At 42.3% G+C, this 22984-nt stretch overlaps 1 protein-coding gene across 7 annotated transcripts in view; it reads left to right on the plus strand.

The window, feature by feature from the left end:
• Positions 1–22984, plus strand: part of PHF20 (PHD finger protein 20) — a 96220-nt gene that overhangs the window by 58772 nt on the left and 14464 nt on the right. For 4 of the 7 annotated variants that reach the window (XM_073606581.1, XM_073606580.1, XM_073606583.1 and 1 more), the window contains 3 exons: positions 320–514; positions 7783–7839; positions 15055–15330. In XM_073606581.1, the coding sequence (XP_073462682.1) occupies positions 320–514; positions 7783–7839; positions 15055–15330 (528 nt within the window). The remainder of the gene's footprint in view (positions 1–319; positions 515–7782; positions 7840–15054; positions 15331–22984) is intronic. The other 3 variants (XM_073606585.1, XM_073606584.1, XM_073606586.1) reach the window with 3 other exon arrangements.

Raw genomic sequence — 22984 nt, forward strand, 5'->3', positions numbered from 1 at the left:
TCATGTACCATTGGGTATACGCCCATATGTGTGACTATAGTCACATGGGATGCACAGATAAGAAAAAGGGGGGAAAAAATGAAGAGCTTAGAGGTGAACTGAAATGTGAGTATGCTCAGTAGAGGACACCAGCTGGTGTACACAATCGCAGCCTGCAGTGGGGACACAGAAGATGGGGAGGGACAATTGAAGGCAGGATCATCCAGGTATGTTTTTCACTCTAAATGCTTTTAGTGACTTTGTGAGTATGATCGCGCTTTTTCATAGTCTGGGTTTAATGAAACTTTATATTTTTAATCCCTTTTAATTTGTTTTAAAGTGAAGCCAGAGGAGTGTGCCCTGGCAGAGCCTGAAACTCCCGAAGTGAAGGAGCCACCATCTGTAGAAGAGTCAGTAGAACCTGTTGAAACCAATGTTGTGAATGGTGTTCCAGAGGTCAAACCAGACGATGAAGTGAAAGACCCTCCTGTACAAGAAGATGCTGAAGAGGTCCCGGCTGTCCCCGCAGTAGCAGGTGAATACTTCTTACACAGATGAGGGGCCATTTTGGTTTCCCTACAGAAAAACACTTTAACCCTTGCTATATCTTGTATACCTGGTAATAGACAAAATAGAAAAAATTTGCTGCATACGAACATTCGTCCAACAGGTTTATTGAAAGACTGCCACCAGGACTATTTCAATAAACCTGTTGGACGAATGTTGGCATGTAGCTAAGTTTTCCTATTTTGTCTAAATGTTCACAGTTGCGAGCCGGAGCTAGCATCCAGCCCTTACTTTCTGGATTATCATAGATGAGAGCAGCGATCCATTTCATTGTTCCTACCTGGTAATAGGCGGCTAGTGTCCTGTGACATATATCTTTGTTGGCTTTATTTTGGTGTCAGGAGTGTTGTATATCATGCAGCTGCAGGAATGTGCTGAGTTGAACTTAATCTCAAGTATCTAAGGGGATACTAATGTTTTTGGATTTAAAAGACAAGGAATCAAGATTAAAATATTTGAGCAACCAGTGCTGGTTCAGGTTTTTGAGGGTGCAAGCTCTATAGAACAAAACGGGTCCATAAGGGTTATCTGGACCAGATACAAAGCGCTCTTTGTAAAACAGGGTTATACAAACCTATTTTCAGGCCCCACCAACTGGTTTTCTGCTAACTTCCCATACATATAGTGTCTCTGTATATGTTAATCTGCAGAATGTAAACTGTTAGAACTTTAGGATGGATCTGAAATACCCTTCCCTAGAGAAAATGATCACTTTGTCTTTTCAGGCAAAAGAACATACTCTTTGATATAGCACTGATACAGTATTTTCCTTCCCTATGCTCCCTCACTGTCTGTTGTAAACCTCAGACAGTGAGGGAGCATAGGGAAGGAAAATATCAGTGCTATATCAAACAGTATGTTCTTTGGCCTGAAAAGACAAAGTGATCATGAGCAATATTCTACAAGGGAGAAGGAAAGGTCATTACTCTGTTAAAAATGTAACTGCACTCTAGTTGAGGAAAATTGTGTGTTCTAAGGATTTTAACAAACTTAGTTGCAGAGTTTTTTTACCCTTTCTCTTCTGATGAAATAGCTGTTTTGTTTCACAGTGGGGGACATTTACTAAAACTGGAGCACTCTGAAACTGGCACAGCTGTTCAGGGTAGCCAAATCGGCTTCTGACTTCAGCTGATTCTATTAAGTTTTGGCAATAAAACATGGAAACTGATTGGTTTTTATGCAGAGCTGCAGCAGATTTTGCACTCTCCAGTTTTAGTAAATAACCCCCATGTGTGTTTTCCAGACAGATTTTTGAATAAAAGGGTCAGCCTTCATTATAGTTCTCTGTGTTCTGAGGGAAGCAGCTGCATCTCTATAGTAGACAACCCTTAATGAGTATCTTGGTGTAGACTTCTGAGATGGTCAGTCAGTGAGCCTTTCAAGAAAGTAGGAAATTTTAATTTTTTTTTTTTTTTTTAGGCATTTTGTAAACCATAATGTGCTTAGAACTCTTCCAGGTTTCCATTTTGCTTTGAGCTGAGTAGGTGAAGTGAAAAGGCTTTCTTTAAAGCAAATGATTTTCCCTTTGTCCTGCCATAGTGTAGAGCAGGGATATGCAATTAGCTGACCTCCAGCTGTTGCAGAACTACATTTCCCATGAGGCATAGCAAGACTCTGACAGCCACAAACATGAGGCAGAGGCATGATGGGACTTGTAGTTTTGCAACAGCTGGAGGTCTGCTAATTGCATATCCCTGGTGTAGTGGAAAACCCCAATTGCTACAGGTGAAAAAGGGTTGCATAAAATTGCATATACTCGTTTTATAAATGGCTTCATGCCAAATGACCTGCAGCCTTTCCTGACCTTTTAGTCTGAGGGTGCACCATATGTCTGCCATACACACTCTAGTTCTAGAATGTGTTCCATGCCAGTATTTCTCTTTATATAATTCAATGAGAGAGAGAGACACACCTAATCCACTGATCTCTAGGCCCGTGTCTGGTCATGCAGGGAATATAAATTTGGGGCAAGGCTCGATATTTAAATACTTACCTTAAAACAAAGCGGTCCCTGCACACCACCGTCACGGCCGACATCTTTTCCTGAGCTTCTTTTGGGTTTGGGGGCTCCGGCGCTGTGATTGGCCAGAACCGTGATGCCGTTCCTTCAGTGCGCATGCGCCAGTGATGTCATTGGCTGCATGCACTGGAAATATCTCCTAAACTGTACAGGTTTAGGACCTATTTTCAATTATAGGTAAACCTTATTATAGGCTTTGCAGAGGAAGTTTACTTTCTCTTTAAAAAAATATATATACATTTTTCTTTAAATGACAATCCCTTTTACTGCTACTGTTTGCTTGGGGATTATGTTTAGAAACCTTGACAAGGGAAGGCAGACTCACTAAATACAAAGGTGAACACACATATGTGAGCAGTCGGCTGCCAGAAGTTTTATGATTCTGTCTTGGAAGCCATTTACCAGAGAGCAGAGCCAGGTTTGTGATTATATGAACCGATGTAACGGTGTACACATCATACCTTGCTGATGCCTGTGGAAGCTGGAAATTCACTTAAGTAGACACGCTACACTTCCGGGTCCTGTGCCAAGTGGCTGCACTCCTGCTTGCTGGACCCTCAGCACAAGTACCCTGCTGTGTTCACAATGCATCAAGCCAGCTGCTCAGCTCAGGACCTGGAAGCAAGTGGAGAGATCACTGGAGCATTGGTATCTACTTGAAGGACTTCCAGCCTCCATGAACATCAGCCAGGTATGGTATGTACGCAGTTAAATCTTTCCAAGCTGGATCAATGTAAGTATATAGCCATGCCTGCAGTTATTCTTTAAGCAGTATACCTTGTTAAGAAAAAGCCTGTTGATTGGGAAATGATAGAGCAGTGCCATACTAATGAGATCTTTGTTCTGTGATCTTCCCGTAAGCAGACTGCCAGTGTTAGACTGAAATCACTGTGCAGTGCACTAGAGTTTGATCGGCAACAGTACTGTCCCTCCCTCTGCCAGAGTACTTTAAAGAGTACTAAAAAGCAGTATACATTCAAGCTCATACAAGTATACATACAAGCTAGATACTTGTACTAGCTGTATTTAGAAACAGTTATTTTCTTTTAGGGAAGACCTAACTGATTTACATGGTTGGCTTTTTTATCTGCTTGAAGCTTTAACCTGACACACCATTCTGCTCACTATTCCCTATTCCCCTGCCATGAATCCCCTGAATGCTCCAGCTGGTACATTTTTGTTTGGTGCTGTAGAAGGTTCATACTCCAGGCTCTCTTCAAACCTGTTCATGTGGGTTTTTGTCAGAGGTGTACTTTATTTTGCCTGCATTAGAGCAGTACCTGGAAGAATGTCCTTTCTCCCCATGGCCCCGCGTATGTTTTATACCAAATTGCAATGTGCGTTTTTTATTTTTTTTTATTTTTATTTTTTTTTGCTTTTTGTTCTATGTGGTCACACAACCGCAAAGCTTCTGGCTCCTCTGTGTATTGTGGTGTGTATATATTCGGGCATCGGGTGAAAGGGGCGGGGAACATTTGGGACTTGGTTCTCATCTACGCAGTTTACCTGGGGCTGCATTTGAATGGGCGGTTGCTGTCACAACACCCCCCCCCCAGGAAATGCAGGGAAAAGGTCCCTGCATTTTTTAAGAAAATGCGGTCGCAGGAAAGCTGCAGTTCCCAGTGCGTGGCTGTACCCTTAAGCCCCATACACAGGCAGAATGTTGGGAGACATTTGCAGGTTTTAAAAACAAAAAAAACAGCCGACATTCTACCGTGTATGTACATACATTTTGGAAAACCAGTGGCCAACCGACTCTCGATAAGCGCTCTTGGTCAATGGCAGAGGGCGCTAATCAGAGTGTTCTGGCAGGGGCCTGTCCCCCCTGTTAGAACACAACTCAGTGGGGGAGATCCTTGCATGGTTAGTACAGCGACTCCGATCCGGAGCTGACAGTTTTTATTATTTTGTGCAATCCACTGGGTTGCACGAAACAGAAAACTGATGGTGTGTGCCAGGCTTTTGGATTAATGGTAGTGCAGTGCCCAGTGCATGGGGGTGCCCTTAGGATTAATGGTACCACCATGCATTTCTGAAGCAGCCGTGTGTTTTTTCAGCAGGTGAAGGAAGGTGTGCGATTTAAACGCCTTGCTGCAGCCCGCACTCATGTGAACATAGCCTAAATGTTATGTTATTTGGCCTTCTTCCTTTTTTTTTTTTTTTTTTTTTAATATATATATTTTAATGTAGAACTACACAGCATCTGTGCACTACAAACCACCACTAATTAATTTTTAATATTCAAAGCAAAATGGCCCAACCATCCATGTGTCCATGCTTTATTTTGCTAGGAAATTACTTTGAAAAAACACACTTCCCAGGATTTCTGGCTGTAGCCCTCTGTGAGTAAGGGCAGATGATTCATGTAGCATTAACTTCCTGGAATCCATCCACCCCTTAGCTTGGGGATGCAGGCAGGAGAGTGTGCTTAGCTGAGAACCCCTCCTCCCCTTCTGAAGACTCCTGGAAATCAAGAAGTAACTGAAGAAATGAAAGTTTAACCCCTTTTAAGAACTTCTAGATGCCAGGAGGCGGATGTTCAGGTCATGTGACAGCTGTGATTGGCTGTTACAGCAGTCACATGGTTGTGAAGTTTCTGATCGCAAGCATGCATCAGGAGCATTCTGGTCCCCGTCTGTGATCGTGCTGGGAGCGCACAGGCTGCACGCTCTCAGTACAGTTTTGTGTTTACACCGGACCGCATATATGTGGCCCCTTGGCATTAAAGCCCACCCTCCAAGAGGTCACTTATATGCGAACGGCCAGTGGTAAGAGGTTAAAGTAAATGTTCTACTTTTCCTGTCTATTTACTAATGCTTAGCAGCATAAGGCTTAAAAATAGTCAATGTTGATTGAAAGTGAAGTTGTGCTTTAATGACTTTAGAAAATCAGACAGAATGACTTGCAAATTACTATTAGAATCCTGATGACAACATTGTTTAATCTCAACAATGATACTCTTTGTAATGGTATCTCCTTTTTATTGTGCAGGGTCTGTCTGTGAAAAGGGCAGGAAATGATCATTAGAGCTGCGTCAGATCTAGTGTTCTCTTGATCGCTCTGGCAGTCTAGGGAGGAGGCACTTAGTAAAGATTGCTCTTCAGCCAAGTGGATTGCAATTCTCATAAGGTTATGCATTCTGCAGTGAGTCATTATTTTAGTAAGCAGCTTAACCCCTTGCTGACCCACCCTATAGCAGGTTTACTGCTACAGGGCAGCAGCTGTGCACCGGATTGTGTGTGTGTGTGTGTGTGTGTGTGTGTGTGTGTGTGTGTAAACAAGGCAGATGGCCGTTCTGACAGGGGAAGGGATGGATTCTGTGTTCTTGCAAAGCAGGGACTAGAATCCATCTCTTCCCCTAGTAAAAGCAGCACACCTAGTAAACACAAACACTGGTTAGGCACACATTTAACCCTTTGATCGCCTTTGATGTTTAACCCCTTCACAGCCAGTGTCATTAGTACAGTGACGGTGTATATTTTTAGCACTGATCACTGTATTAGTGTCGCTGGTTCCCAAAAAGTGTCAGTGTCTGTCTGCCGCAATATCACAGTTCCGCGATAAGCCACTGATTGCCCCCATTACTTTTAAAAAATAAATAAATAAAAAATCCAGTATATATCCCATAGTTTGTAGATGCTATAATGTTCTCGTAAACCAATCAGTATACACGTATTGGGATTTTTTTTTTTTTTTTTTTTTTTTTTTTACCAAAAACATAGCAGTATTCATATTGGTCTAAAGTTATGAAGAAATTTCAATTTTTTTTTTTTTTTTTTTTTTTTTTTTTTTGTTTTATAGCATTTTTGTGTTTTCCAAAATTAGGTCTTCGTTTCTTTTGTGCTATAAAAAAAAAAAACAGTGGTGATCAAATACCACTAAACAAATGCTCTATTTGTGGGTGGAAAAAAATGTCATAAATATTATTTGGGTACAGTGTTGCACGACCGCGCAATTGTCAGTTAAAGTAACTCTGTGCCTTTATCGCAAAAAGTGGCCTGGTCATGCAGGGGGGTAAATCTTCTGGAGGTCAAGTGGTTAAGCAGTCTCATCCCTGGACAGTATTTACCGCTGCAAAGGTAACAAGCATGCATGTTTGTTTAAAAATAATTAGGAGGCAGGCAGTCATTCTTGCTCTGTGTGCTTCCTAGCTCTCTTACTGGAGACTGGCTAGGAAGTACAGTCCTATTATGTTTTGCCACATGAAAGATCAAAATGGTTAGTGAAGAGGGTGACCTGTAACCATCTCTTACTAAAATGGATTATTCGGACATGGTCACTTTTTTTTTTTTTTTCCAGACAGTCCTAGCTTAATAAATGGGTATTAGAATTTTTGGAAAAATATATGTATACACTGCTGTAAAGCAAAATTAAAGTAATGAAAAAATACTTGAACGCCATCAACGCTGCAGTACTCTCCTCTGATGCGAAACTGTCCTATGTAGAAATGAATCTCTGCCAATAGATGTTTTCTGTGATGAATGATGGCCAGCATCATTCAAATGGCTGTGAGCCAAGGCCCTTATGAACTGTCTATGATCATGCTGGCTTGGGCTCACAGCACTGAACGTAGCTCATACTTCATTACATGCTGCATTAAGGACCACCACTAGATCAAAATGAGGGGCCAATGTTGTTCCCGGGGCAACCTGAAGATGCCTAAAAATAGGGTATGTATTTGGGGGTCTTGAAGAGGGGGAGGGGGACCAGGGTCAGTTTCTGGAGATGGTGCTTAACTATTTTTTATTTTTTGTGCTAGGACTCTTAGCTGTTTTTGTATTTTTTTATGACTGTTTTCCATTTGTTATGGTCAACTATGCCCAAAACATAATTTTCAGGTCCATTGAATCTTCCTCTGGCTGCTTCTGTTTAGACACTGATGGCGAGATTTCCTTGTAGTGGGTCGATTTCCACCCTTTCTCCAAGTTCATGTCTACAAGTTTTTTGTTTTTGTTTTTTTCTTTTCTTTTTCTTTTCCGTTGTTTTAATCTACCTTGGAGAAACCATTGGACTGCGACCACTTTTGGCCTTGTAACAGTCAGTGAAATTTTGTGGGTATATCTTGTCACTGAAGTCAGAGGGGTGCAATGAAGAAATACGTTTTTGGTGGAGTTGGCCTTTTATTTAGAAAATTCAAGTGGTATAAAAACTGGAAACCTTTTTTTTTTTTTTTTCTGTACATTTCTTAAATAACCTTGTCTGGGTTTTCCCTCTAGCTCCTATGAAGCTGAATCGACGGTCTGACAGTTCTTCTAAATACAGTAGAGAACCTTGTAAGACACTTTTATTGTATGCTTTACCTTCCCGTGTCCGTCAGGAGTGCGCCTAGTTTTGATATTGCAATCTTGCAATAGCAAATTAGTGCTGTTCAGCTTTTTTCTGTAATATTCCCTGTCTTCTGTAAATCCCCCTTTCTGCTTAGAGAAGTCTTTAAACCTGCAATATTTCACTGAACCTTGCAAGCCGCTTGTTAATGATGTTTTTGTTCTCCTTGTGTGAAAGTGAAGCATTAAGATCTGGTTGTTGGCAACCTGTTATGTGCTGAAACTTGTAGAGTGGATGTGTTGTAGAGAACTCTTCTTCTTGATGGAAATATTGCATTGTTACAACTTTGAATACTTTTCTATATAGCACATGGTAGTTGGCTATTTACTAATGTGGTCTTTTGATGCTGCTTTGTAATGAACTAACCCCACAACCTTCCTGTTCTTGACACCGAAGCTGCAAGTTTTTTTTTTTTTTTTTTGTTCTTTTTTGACTTCTCCATGGAAAATGCACTTTGCCCAGTGCTAGATCTCTACTGCAGCTTTCACCTCTCCAAGCCGCTTCTAGCATAACAATGTGTCCATTTCCCTGTACTCCATAATTGCAGCTTTGAAGGATATAATCCAGGCACGTGCTAAAGTGACAGGAGATGTGTGAAAAACATTGACATGTGGTTATTGGACCGCTATGCACTTAACCAATATAGATGAAAAAGTACTGGCAAATTATTATTTTTTTTTTTTTGCATGAAAGCCATAACAAAGCATCTTTCTGAGGTGCATTAGGCTAATGTGCATGTATGGTGCACAACCACAGCAGGGTAGTGTTAAGGGGCCAAAGAAAAAAAAGTGGAATAATCGTTTTCAGCATGGTTTTAGTGTGCCATATAATCAAAATAAAAACAAAAATAATAAAGCAATATTTCAAGCTGATCTTCAGCTTTTAGTGAAGTATAGTTTGGAGCAAGCTGGTACTAGATGTGCCTGCTGTGTGCCCTGTATGTAGTCTCGGTTACATACAGTATGCAGTGCTGTTTCGCCACTGGGACAGGAATATCCAGGTCTTCTCCTGGGAAAAAAAAATTAAAGTCTGGCTGAGTGCTACGCAGCCATTCAGAGGAAGCTTTCTTTTCTATGAATAATTACAAAGCTTCCTCTGAATGGCTGGGGTGGAGAGTTGTGCTTATGACAATGTCTGAATCAATCATTCAAGGGAGCCTTGTATTCATTCAGAAAATACAAAGCTTTCTGTGACATGGCTCAGCAGTGTTCATCCCGACTTGGTTTTATTCCGGGAGGTGGTCAGGAAGTTCTGGAACTGACAGAGCTCAGTTTATACAGCGGTCTCATCCATCATTGAAGATAATAGTTTGTATGGATCAGCTTGGTCCAGGAAAACTATTTTCAAGTTAGAGAGAGCTAGAGTTGGGCTTTAAAGTGGTATGTCAGGGCAAAATAGAGGGGAGAAAAGCATTTATAATACAGTTTCTATGCAATACTTGCATGTTTTCTTCATGTTCTATCTCTTTAAAAATATAGCAAGTAGAGACAAATTGGTCTGTCAGCATTGCTATTAGATCTTTTGTGGGCTGACAGCACAACAGTCCGGCCCTTCTTTCCCCCCCCCCCCCCCCCCCCTGCCACATTACTCGGACCCCCTTAACGTTCCCATCTCCATACAGGCTAATCGTTCTGTAGTCCCAAGTTATACTGGCTTTAGGGTGCGGTTGAAGAAATCTGCAATGTCGGCTGTTGTATTCTGACAACCAGTACCAGAACGGCATCTGCATCTGATTTTAAATCAGCCGCTGCTCAACGATCCATTTTCTGTCTGGCTGAAATTCACTCCATGGCCAATTTTTGTCCTTAAAGAGGGAGAAAAAAAGGAAATCCCACTTTTTCGCCCCCCCATCATTTGGGGGGGGGGGGGGGGGACCGGTACCTACTCCCATTTCCACTTGGATCACCTTTGCCTGTAAGCTTTTGGGACATATCACAGGAGGCTGCGGGAATATTCACAAAGCGCAGCTTGTGCTCATGAACATGCTGGGACAAGGAACCAGAAGACCGGTGTAGAACTGACCTGGGTGATGTTTGCATTGGATCCTTGGACAGGTAAATGTCGTGGGTTTTTTTTTTTTTTTTTTTTTTTTTTTTTATAACAGACCTGTTCTGTTTTGCACAGTGCAGTCTGGATCCTCCTCTTCCTGGGTCCCCCGCTGGTGCTCCTGGCACCTGCCATCTGCCAAGTGCCCCCACAGCAGCCTGCTATGGGGGCAGCCGAGCTGCTGCTCTGTCTATTCAAGCACAGATACGGCTCGGCCCCCGCCCTCTCTCTCCTTATTGGCTAACTGAGTTTGATAACAGCGGGAGCCAACGGTGCCCACTGCTGTGTCTCGACCAATCTGGGAGAAGAGTCCTGGACAGCCTAATCTCTCATGCAACATCGCTGTATCGAGATAGGGCTCAGGTAAGTATAAGGGGGGCTGCTGCACACAGGTTTTTTATCTTAATGCATAGAATGCATTAAGATGAAAAAAAAACCTCCTGCCTTTAGAACCACTTTAATTAATTAAAACAGACAGTGAGCACAGAACAGCTGTGAATTTCTAACCCGATCAGCAGGTATTTTGTGCACTTATTGAACAGGTATAGCAAAACCCTTTTCATGGTATATTTTACTGACCAAAGGAAGCAAGCCAAGAGTTCATTGTTTACATGCATTTTACTTCTTAAATAGCTGCTAAATCCTTTTGCCTTGCTCTGTCTGAGCAGCCACATTCTGCTTGCTAAGCTGGTTATAGAGAGGGATTATTATGCTGCAGCTGAAATGCAGCTCCCTGGCTGGCAGGTTATGATGGGGCTTGTAGTTAATGATTGAAAAGATTACATTTTATAAGAGTGGATTATCTATAGTGAAATGGTTTCAGCTTTGCACATACAAATCGGCGAAATCAGGCTTCTGTTTCATTTTACTTTTATACTGTATATGAAATATGGATCACTGAAAGGTGGTGACCATTTTGTTACAGTCCTGCTCTAAACCCTCAAATCATCCATAGGCAGCTCGTTGGGAGGCAGTGCCAGAACTAATGGCTCGTACACACGATCCGAAAATCGGACGACAGATCGTCTGACCTTTTCCGCTTGATAGTCGCAAGTAGAAATTGAATAGGTTACTAAAGTCACACAAATTCTCGTACGACAGGAAAAAAAAATCGGAAGTGATGTCATGTGTTGTAATGTATTTGTATTGTATTTTTTCGGATGACAACTGTACTGACTAAACGAAAATCGTATGATCTGGTATCGTACAAGGAAAATTTTAGTGTTTGTCCGAATGGTATCGGATGAATTGTCGTAATCGGCTCTCGAAAAGCTCTGTACTAACATTCCGATTATCGTACGTTCGTGTCGAAAGTGGTATTTTTTTGTTCGATTTTCGGATCGTGTGTGGTGGACCATAAACTTGTTTGTTCAGGTTGGTGAATAAGTGTGTGATATGAGTTTTATGTTGGGTGGCAGGGGTACCAAATTCTTGTGTTCTCGCTTTCTCTAAGTTTTTTTTTTTTCCCATGTCTGCCGTGTATGTTTTTACACTATTCTGTGTAGTGAGGAGATGTAATTGCTGAATCTTTATATGGCTAGGCATCTTTTACATAGAGGCCTTCTTTCTTTTTAAGGGAACCTATGTTTTGTCAATATCGGGCAAAGCTGGTTGATGCCCAACAGCTAGGCCCCCCCCCCCCCTCCCGATGTTTTTGGCAGAATCAATAATGTCTGGCAGGCATAGGTCCACTGGTTGAGTGCTTTCAGTGGGAGCTTTACATTGGACGTTGTAGAAAAACCTCCTCTTGCAGTGTTGGCATACATAACACTCCTCCAACAGCTATTATACTTTTAAATTTTGCTAGTTTGCCTACAGTTTTGATCACATCTGCACAGCTTAGCAGAGCGAGGCACCACATGATAGCCATGTATGAGGATTTAACCACTCAACCACAGGCAGATGATGGGTAGATCGCATCCCTTCCTTGCTGACCCCTGAACTGTTCCACATATGCAGCTTGGCACTAGAGAGGGGTTGGGGGGCGGTTTGCGCAGCAGAAGGGGAATCCGAACAGGAGTGGCGGCGGAGGTGGCATTCACTGGAACCGATCCCCTGTAGTTCGCCCTGACCCCCACCCCTCGCAGCAGCTGAAAGCCAGCTTCTCCTCCTATCCATCAAGCCAGCTTTCAGCCTCTGTAGGGAGAAAATACAGGGGATCAGTTCCACTCTTCTCCCCCCATCCCTCCTGTTCAGATCTTCCTTCTGCTGCCCGTGCCCCCCCACCTCCCCTTAGCAGTGCTGCTGGCTTTCCCTCCTCTCCTGCCAGCCACTGCGTACGATAGTTTCAGGATGGAGAGCAGAGGAAAGGGGCCCGTAAATGTAATTTACTGGCCCCTTCCTTTTTCTGCATGAACACTGAATGATTGCTACGGATCACTCGCTGTGTTAATTCATAACTGAAGCATAATTAAAGGAGCGGGGTGGCCAAAGCTATAGTCATAGTGGCCTATGTAGGTCACATGAGTGCAGTTCGTTCTGCACTCCTGTGAATCCTTTTCAGCCGACCGTGGACTAAAGCCCGCTGTCAGCTGATGTCACTCAGCCAGTCCAGGCTCTGTAAAGATCCCAACATTACAGTCAGGATCCACCCAGATGCCGGAGCTGGCAGCTGGATCAGCCTCTCAGCGAGCCACTGAGACAGTCACTTCCTACCTCTCCACAGCCCTGTGCTTCAATGAGCGATTGAGGGGCAGAGCAGTTCTGCTCCGTGAAGACTTTGATCTCAGTCAGTCTCAGAAGCGGCGGGAGACAGATGCTGCATGGGATCGATGCTACATCCACCTAGGTAGGTGAGTATTAATATTCTTGTTTTGAAACCCAATCGTCTCCTTTAAAACTGTTTGTTTATTATGCTTCAGTTTGTTAATGAGCAGGAAGACTGTGCAGAAGCTCTTCCTGTTCATTCTAGGCAGCTGAGGATGCAGAGACAGATTGAGTGCCTCAGTCACTTTTTCTGCCTCAAAAGTGAGACATCAGCGGTCTGTTTAGACCCCTAATGTTTCACCAAAAAACCCCAGCAGGGCTGTTAAAACAAAAATGTAAAAAAGAATTAAAAAAAGAATAAGTTGTCCACTGTTGTCACACCGTCTAGTGCCGTGCTGACTGACACCGACCACTTTTTAAGTTGGCTCAGTTTACATTTTCACAAAAAAAAACTTGCCTGTAATGTGTTTTTTCTTTCTTTTTAAGTGCAGATGTTCTTGCGCAATTCACGGACCTACTAGTGGATGTGTATGCTCTGGGATATCTAGGAAAACGACGTTGGCTGCCGGGTGTCTGCGTTTCCAAGGCAGTGAAATGCAAGCACACCCGGCAGATACACAGGAGGGGAGGAGCGGCTGAAGGAGAATCTACAAGCCAGGATTGATAGGCGGAAGAGGGGGCGGCACAGCTTTGTACTGACCATGGAAGGTACAGGCACAGCGTGCCTATATAAACGGCGAGATGACAAGACATAAACTGACCACGCTAGCATGGTCAGTTTACGCTCAGGAGGAGGGACACCAGCACGATCAACCAGTGCCGAACCCTGGTGATCCCTTTCATGTAGTTCAGATCTCCACCTCTCGAAGATTGCCTTTCCCTGATCTAGACAGTATTCTTGATTTTGCTTCTGGTTCAATCTAAATGTTTGTATGCAATGTGCTTTCTTGACATTGCACTGGATCAAGCAGACATTTGGCTGTGCTTTGTGTGATGCAGCGGTAAGCATCCTGTTAGGACCTTTGCCAACTATTATTATTCAGGATTTATACTGTACAGTGCCAACAGTTTGCACAGCGGATTACAATATACAGGAAGACAGTACAGATACAATACAATATCATAAAATACAAGAGGGTCCTACACATAAGAGCTAACAACTACTCTCAAGATGCACTTCGATTCCATTGCTCCAGCTGTGAATGAGCCCTGCTTGTCTAATCTGCTTTTTATGGGCAGCCTTGAACCATACCAAGTTGATTTAGATGGGTTAGATGTGACAGCTTCTTTGCCCCCGGCTCCACCTTCTTCTCCATGGCACTATGCATATGCAACTATGCCACTATGCAAGCGTAGGCAGGCCATAGATGCTGCAAATTTCATTTGTGGTCGCAGGGAAGAAATTTGCACGATTCCCCTGTCAACACAGACAGTGCTGACGGGGAATCCCTCCTGCCGAGCCATTGTCTTCTCCTGGTGGGCAGGCGGGGGAAGCCTTCCCCACCGGGAGAAGACAGTGATTATTGCTAGCGTCTATAGCAGCTGCTAGCGGTAATCACAAGTGAATACGACAGGCTGGCTGTACCAAAGTTGATCGAGCAACTTGGTACATTCAGCCTACCCACACGAGATTTGAACCTTTATATGGCCGGCCTTCACTAAACTTGCAGCATTGAACACGGCTGTGCAGTTTTATGCATGAGGACTGTCGGGTCAATGTCTATGGCCATCCTTTTGGCAGAAATTGCTTGCTGTGAGCTCACCAAATGCCTTTGACTGGAATTGAACTGGTTGAGGAATACACATTTAGAATTATAGATTTCTTTCATGTTGGGGAAATTTGGCTTTAAAGGGGGAAAATGGAACCTTGTAAACAAATGCAGCTATTGTGTGCTGAAGCTTCGCTAAGTTTTCTAACATGGCTGGTTGTTTGTAATGTAAAGTAATTCTAACTATCTGTGGTGTCTTGGAGAATGCAACTTATTGCATTTTAGCATCCACATAATGAGCTATTAAAGTGCATCTGTCAACTGCTAGGCAAGATCAGAGCATTGTATGGCAGTCAAACAATATAGAAAACAATTTCTACATAATGAACGCCATGCCATAGAGTCGGTTGACTCCAGTCTGTTGCTCTTTACTGGAAATTTTCAAAATGGCCACACCAAGAGAAGAATTGTACTGTAAAGTTTTAGAATTTATTGGCAGTGGCCGACTTGGTGGAAATGTTAATCTGAAGACTGAACTGCTGTACATCAAAGTGGTCTTTTCTTGGTGACAGATTCTCTTTAATGTAATCAGACATACCAGATTTACTTTAAAGTTTTTGTTTTATTTTTCTTTGCTTTCCTTATGATTTTAGTTGCATTGTATTATTTTTTTGTTTCTTGTTTTATTTTATGTGATTGCAGTAACAAATACTTTGAAGAAACTTGATGATCCAGCTACCAAAGCTGTTACCTTGGAACTGGAACCCAACAAGTTTAAATGCAAGATTTTGGATTGCTCCAAATCTTTTCGCAAAGCCAAATTGCTGCATTACCATATGAAGTATTTCCATGGCGTTGACAAGTCAGAGCAGGATCAGAGTCCTGTCACGAGGCATATGCAGACAAGAGGCTCTTTAGCTCACGAAAAGGCCATTCAGCAAAGCTCAAAGAGAAGACGCACCACATCCGGTTCTCTGCGTAAGACTATTTGCCTTTGTGTCTTGTGGATGTGTGTAGAAGTAGATTGTAGTAGTGTGGCCGTAGAGTGGTATCCAGATCATGGTTGAGACACTGGTGATTCTGTGGATTTGATGAAGAGCCCATTACACTTTTGCCTCCATTTTGGCAGCAGCATTAGTTTTCTTTCTTTTTACAGGCTACAACACTAAGCTAGTACAGAAAATGCCTGTTGATCTAGCCAGAAATGCAGTATCCTCCTACTGTCCTGTAAAGTTAACCTTGCAAAAGGTTATCTCCCGTCTAGGCTATTATAGTGAGGGGAAATAATTTGATCATGATTTGATATTCTGTCTCTCTCATTTTACATACACCGATGATAAAAATTATAGACTCTCAATTTCTTTGTAAGTTGGCAAACTTACAAAATCTGCAGGGGATCAAGTCATTTCCCCACTCTATTTGTAAACTACCAAATTGCCCTGTATCCAATGTAATGGAAGTGAAGAGAGCTAGATGTGCTTGCAGTCCAAATCAGGAGACAACTAGTGTGATCGCTATGGCTCCTTAGATACAATGAATTGCATGAGCAAATGTTGCAGGATTGCAAAATAATTGAAAACCATTCAAGCCTGAAAAAAATGAAAACCAATGCAGCCACCTTATCGAAGAATGGTCAAACATTCCCACAGACACACTCCTAAACCTTGTGGGCAGCCTTCCCAGAAGAGTTGAAGCTGTTATAGCTGCAAAGGGTGGGCCAACTCAGTAATGAACCCTACAAACTAAGACTGATATTCCATTAAAGGTCATGTGTGTAAAGGCAGGCGTCCCAATACTTTGACAATATAGTGTATGTTGAAGTTGCCAGTGGCAAAATCTCAGCTAAGCAGCGCTTGCATCCAATCAATTTATTTTCAATTCTCATGTATTTTTATGGCACAATGCAGACTTGTAACGTGCATGTACTTAAGGCTCCATCCACATTACCGTGTCTCCAAAGTCGTGCGATTTCCAGTGAGACTTTGTTCCAACTTTAAATTCTATGGTTTAAGGTTTGATCAAAAGTCTCGCCAAAGTAGTGCAGGCACCTTTTTAAAGTCGCTGCAACTTTAAGTCGCACCAGGCGCCATTAAAAAGAATGGGGTGCGACTTGTCATGTGACTTTGTCCAAAGTCGCATTACAAATTGCACAAGTGTAAATGGCAGTGGCGGAGCAACCAGGGTCGCGCTTGCGACTGGGCCCTGGCGTTCTGCCAGTATGAGGGGACCAGAAGGATCTTCTGCTATTAACCCAGAGGCAATGAGAGAAGACTGCTCACCCAGCATCTCCGCCCATTGAGTTCTCAGCTGCACTGTGTATTACTGTATACTGCCATAGTAACTGCACAGCGGACCGCTTACCCTGAGCCACTGAGTTTGCAGCTGCAAACCTCCGTAGCCATCATGAGGCAGAAGCTGGTTACTCTTGTCCGTTGACCAGGTGGAGTGAATGAGGATTTGCCGGAGGAGGTCTCTGCCGTCTGAGGAGATTCCTTCTTGGTATAGTGACCTGGAGACACGTGGAGGGAGCCGGAGCATACACGGAACATGAAGCACAGAGTCCCAAGCTGAAAGTGAGAGCGAGTGCCATACAGCCCAACCCCTAGCAACACTGCTACTGATCCCATCACCCCTCAGACTGCCACTTCCCCCACACAGCACTGGCACTGCTCCCATCCCACCACCAGTGTCCATCCCCCCACACACACGCGAACACTGCTACTGATCCATCCCCCCCTTAGTGTCTGCCACTGATAACCCCCCCCCCAGTGTCTGCACTGGTTTTCTAAGTCTTCTAAGCACCTCTCCTGGACTGTCAACAGACCCATCTCACAAGTAGGCATTCCTTTGGTGCTATTGGATCATGTCTTGCAGAAGTCCAGACAATGGGCTGTGTATGCAGTTGAAACGTTTTACTACCTATGCTATTGTTACTGTGTTCATCCGGTTTTGTGATTCACACAGATGCAGGTGAAAACATCCCAACCACCGGATACCAGCTCAGCCTGTGTCTGTAATAGTGAACGGCTTCAGGCCTAGTTTGTCAGAACTTCTTCTTTATTGCCCTAAATGTTCATAGCCCTGTGTGTGTGTGTGTGTGTGTGTGTGTGTGTGTGTGTGTGTGTGTGCGCGTGCGTGTGCGTGCGTGTATATTGTACATTTATAGGTACACGTCTTCCCAGAATTGTCACCTCCGTTTCCTAAAGTGAACCTGAACTCAAAAAATAAAAGGTTGTCTTCCTATGGGGTACGGGTAAAAATGGTAGCAGTACCCTGAAAAACTGATAACTACAGCCAAGGCCAAAAGTTTTGAGAATGACACAAATATAAATTTTTGTATGATGGCAATTTGCATATACTCCAGAATGTTATGAAGTCATCAGATGAATTGCAATTAAAGTCCCTCTTTGCCATGAAAATGAACTTAATCCCATAAACATTTTCACTGCATTTGTGAAGAAGCCTTTAGGGCGCCCAGGAAAGTCCAGCAAGCGCCAGGACCGTCTCCTACAGATGATTTAGCTGCAGGATCGGGGCACCACCAGTGCAGAGCTTGCTCAGGAATGACATCAGGCAGGTGTGAGTCCATCTGTAGGAACCGTGAGGAGAAGACTATTGGAGGATGGCCTGGTGTCAAGAAGGGCAGCAAAGAAGCCACCTCTCTCCAGGAAAAACATCAGAGACCGACTGATATTCTGTTAAAAGTACAGGAATTGGACTGCTGAGGTAAAGTCAATAAAACTTATCAGGAGAAGAAAAGATGAGCGCTACCATCAGACCTGTGTCATGAAAACAGTAAAGCATCCTGAGACCATTCATGCGTTGGGTTGCTTCTCAGCCAAGGGAGTGGGCTCAATTTTGCATAAGAACACAGCCATAAATAATGGTACAAAAACATCCTCCGAGAGCAACTTCTCCCAATCCTCCATGAACAATTTGAAGAACAATGCCTTTTCCAGCAGGATGGAGCACCTTGCCATAAGTGCTAACCAAGTGGCTTGGAAAAAAAAATGTAAATTTTGCATCCATGGCCAGGAAACTCCCCAGACTGTTTAAAAGATATAGGACAATTTGAGCGGACTTTACTGGTACCAGAAAAGGAACACTACATAATCTTATGAAATTCAATTTATTACAAAAGTAAAAATTGGTACAAGATTAAAGCTAGAAAATCAGAGTTCTCATTGGTATAACCACATAATGTATATGACATATTGGATCCCTATTACTGCTAGGTCAGAGGTCGACGTTTCGCTTTGCTTCCTCAGGACCTTAATTCCTTGCCTGTAAGCAGAGGGATTCTGTGTAGAAGAAAAAGGAGGGAAACATGTTTCAACAGGATATGAAATGCAGCAAAACATTTTAATATAGTCCCCATATATAATATGGGGAACGGTGTACTAGGAGTGCCACTCGCATATCAGAGAGAGCCCTCATAAATGTAACATGCCATGTGCTATCCAAAGGTGTCTAGATCAACGATATCCTCCCCAGATCAATCAGCCTATAAATCTAAATGCCCCATTCTATAAAAGGGACAAAAGGAAATCTCCCCAGACCTTTTAATGCCATTGAGGTCAATGATCAAGAGGAGGGTGAAAAAAAAAAAACACCATAAATTCTGACAAACTCCAAGCATTGAATATGCAAGAATGGGCTGCTATCAGTCAGGATGTGGCTCAGAAGTTCATTGACAGCATGCCAGGGCGGATTGCAGAGGTCCTGAAAAAGAAGGGTCAACACTGCAAATATGGACTCTGCATAAACTTCATGTAATTGTCAATAAAATGATGAAATGCTTGTAATTATACTTCAGTATACCATAGTAACATCTGACAAAAAGATCTAAAAACACTGAAGCAACAGACTTTGTGAAAATTAATATTTTGTCATTCTCCAAACTTTTGGCCATGACTGTAGTCCTTCCATTTTTTTAAATTTATTTTATTCCCAACATGCATTTATAGTAATAGGAAGTGTTTTGATCAGGTAATGCGTGTTGCTTTTGTCATGAACTGCTGCTATTTGTGAAAAAGGCCTTTCATAAATGTACAAATCCAGATGTTTGTCACCATTGCTTCTAAGCAGTTGGTCGCATCACCTCATTTTCTTGTTTTTGACATATGGGCCAGCAGTGACAGTTAAACGTCTGGCGTGGTTTGTCAGCATAAGGGCAAGTATATATGGGCCTTCATATTTTGTAAAAGTTCTGTGTTTAAATTATGCATTGAATTGTATATGGCTGTGTTCATTTGTGCTTCCTTTGCTGTACTATTTATTTTTTCTATAAATCAAGGACAATGCAGTGTGATTCCTCTGAAATGCAAGCCATTTCCCCTTTTAACGTATAACTAAAGGCAAAACCTCTTTTTTTCTTTTTTTTTTTTTTTTTTTTTTGTCATACCTGCCCAATAGGTTTTGCCTATAGTTTTATTTTTTCCTTCATATAAGACTGGAGGTTGTCACCATCTGGGGTCTGCCTTAAATGGGAAATGTATTTTATAGGAGGTGTCTAATTTTATTTATTTTTTTTTATTTTTCTGTGTATCACCACAGGTTTATACCATTAATTAAAATATTTGCATGGGGGTACATGTTATAATTTCTAAAGGTGCACCAAATAGAAAATTTTGGTGCCGAAACCGAAAATTCAGGATGCACTTGGCCAAAATCGAAAATGTCAGTTTTTAAAAAATATATATATATATATATTTTATATATAATTGACTTTATATTTTACTTTTTCATTTAATATCATGAATTTAAATGAATATGAATTTGTCGGCCATTATCAGCACTCTCACGCAAAAAAAATGCATCCTTTTTAAATTCTTTGTATGTCTATACACTGGTTCGTTGCGCTTACGTTGTGGTGTTAAACTTGCTTGCTGCATTTTTGGTCCGTGTTAAAAAAGCACATTGAAAATGCAGCAATAATGCACCCATTATGTTTTTAATGTGTTTTTTGAGTCGCATGACCTTTGAAAAATGCACCATAAGCACAGATTGGTAAAATTGCGTGCATTTTCAGCACCTTAATCTCTATCTTCAGAATGCAGAAAACACACTTTTCGGCTGATCTGTTTCAGCCGTCGAAACTTCGGTGCATCTCTAATTTCATAAATACCGGTAGTTTACACGTTACGCTCTGCAGCGTGCGTTGAATCATTTCAGGCTGACGGGAGATTCCAATCCAGTTTATTTACTGCAAACCCACAAAGAGGGCCGAAATCGCAACAGCTCATCTGTTTATAATACTTGCAAGTGCATAAAAACTATTTTCCATACTGCTGACCACTCATATATCATGTGGTGACCACCCAGTTATCTGCATCCTATTGAATTTTTTTTTTTTGATCACACGCCAAGTATACATAACTGCATTTCCAGCACAATGACAGTTGCATCGTGTCTGAGGATATGAATGGACACAAAGCACATGTTCACCATCAGGATTAATTCACAGGGGGATGAAGCAGCTGTATGGAGGCTGTTTTTAATACACACTTGAAATGTGTTAGATCGTTTTTGTTCTTGTTTGCGCAGGGTGGTAAGGATCCCCTCAACCAGGCAGTCTGCATATCTTAAAATTTATTGAAGGCGTATATTTTCCTAGCTTTTCCTTTTCATAATATAATGCAGATTGCTGAGTTGAACTACTACTTTGTCCACTGCTGATACTTTTCTACTCCATGTAAGGTGTGTTTTTTTTTTTTTTTTTTTTTGTCTTTGTTTTTTTTCTTTTAGAATTGGATAGAAATGTCTAAAGTTATTGCATGGTCTGTATAGGCCCCCCCCCCCCCCCCCCCCGGTGCTCTCAACCTTGGTTTGCGTTAAAGTGGTTGTAAACCTCAGAAATGAATTATGAACAAAGCATATCCCTCTACATAGTGTGTACTTGTCTCAATCCAGAGCACGAAGTGTCACTTCTGACAAATTTTCCTGACACCAAGAGAAAAATGGTGACGGGAGGAGGGAGCATCGGCAGATTGACAGCCTCAGCTCTGTTTGTGTGCTGTATGAAGAATGTGTCCGTTCCCTCCAATCAGCTCTCAGAGCTCTCCTTACCTGATGTAACTTCAGTTCACTGCCCCCCTGCTTTTCGGTAGACAGACAGGTACGACTTGCACTATATTGTCAAAAGTATTAAGACACCTGACTTTACACGCACATGAAATTTAATGGCATCCCAGTCTTAGTCCGTAGGGTTCAATTATTGAGTTGGCCCACCCTTTGCAGCTATAACAGCTTCAACTCTTCAGGGAAGGCTGTCCACAAGGTTTAGGAGTGTGTCTATGGGAATTGTGTGTGTGTGTGTGTGTGTGTGTGTATATAGTGAAAAGTAAAAAAGTGCAGCGCTAAAGGTAAAGCATGTGTGGGTGTGGGCCAATAAAAGTGCATCTATGCAAATCTGCAAAATTAATGTACAGTGAATAAATAAATGGTGTTAAATAGTATTGGCTTTCACCAATACAGTACACATAGACTGAGTGCTGAACAACATTTAATAATAATAACATTTAATAATAATTGGCTTGCACCAATTGCATTAGCGTATGTATATTCTATTGGTGCAAGCCAATGTTGTTCAGCACTCAGTCTGTGTGTGCTGTATTGGTGCAAGCCAATACCATTTAACACTTTATGTACTGTGCATTCATTTTGCATAGATGCACTTTTATTGGTTCACACCCACACATGCTTTACCTTTTTAGCACTGCACTTTTTTACTTTTCACTATTCACTGTCAGATTGCAGTGTTAGCAGCTATTTGTACTATTTTTTTTTTTTTTTGGTAGCACAGTAATCATATATTTTTATTTTTTTTTTGTCTACTATGGGAATGTTTGACCATTCTTCACGAAGCGTATTTATGAGGTCAGGCACTGATTTTGGATGAGAAGGCCTGGCTTGCAGTCTCCACTCAAATTCATCCCAAAGGTTTTCTATCAGGTTGAGGTCAGAATGCAACTGCAAGTCAGTCACGTTCCTCCACCCCAAACTCACTCATCCATGTCTTTATGGACCTTGCTTTGTGCACTAGACCAAATCATTTGGTGGAGGGGGGATTATGGTGTGGGGTTGTTTTTCAGGGGTTGGACTTGGTCCCTTAGTTCCAGTGAAGGGAACTCTTACGGCGTCAGCATACCAAGACAATTTCATGCTCCCAACTTTGTGGGAACAGTTTGGGGATGGCCCCTTCCTGTTCCAACATGACTGCGCACCAGTGCACAAAGCAAGGTCCATAAAGACATGGATGAGCAAGTTTGGGGTGCAGGAACTTGACTGACCTCAACCTAATGGAACACCTTTGGAATGAATTAGAGCAGAGACTGCAAGCCAGGCCTTCTCGTTCAACATCAGTGCCTGACTACACAAATACGCTTCTGGAAGAATGGTCAAACCTTCCCATAGACACACTCCTAAACCTTGTGGACAGCCTTCCCAGAAGAAATAAAGCCGTTAAAGCTGCAAAGGGTGGGCCAACTCAGTATTGAACTCTATGGACTAAGACACCATTAAAATTCATATGCATGTAAAGGCAGGTGTCCCAATACTTTTGAGAATATTGTGTATGTAGGATTATTTGCTTCATCTGTGTATCACCTGAGGCCAGTCACTTCACTGGATA

This window comes from Aquarana catesbeiana, linkage group LG12 (assembly GCF_042186555.1).
Source record: "Aquarana catesbeiana isolate 2022-GZ linkage group LG12, ASM4218655v1, whole genome shotgun sequence".
NCBI classification, from domain to species: domain Eukaryota; kingdom Metazoa; phylum Chordata; class Amphibia; order Anura; family Ranidae; genus Aquarana; species Aquarana catesbeiana.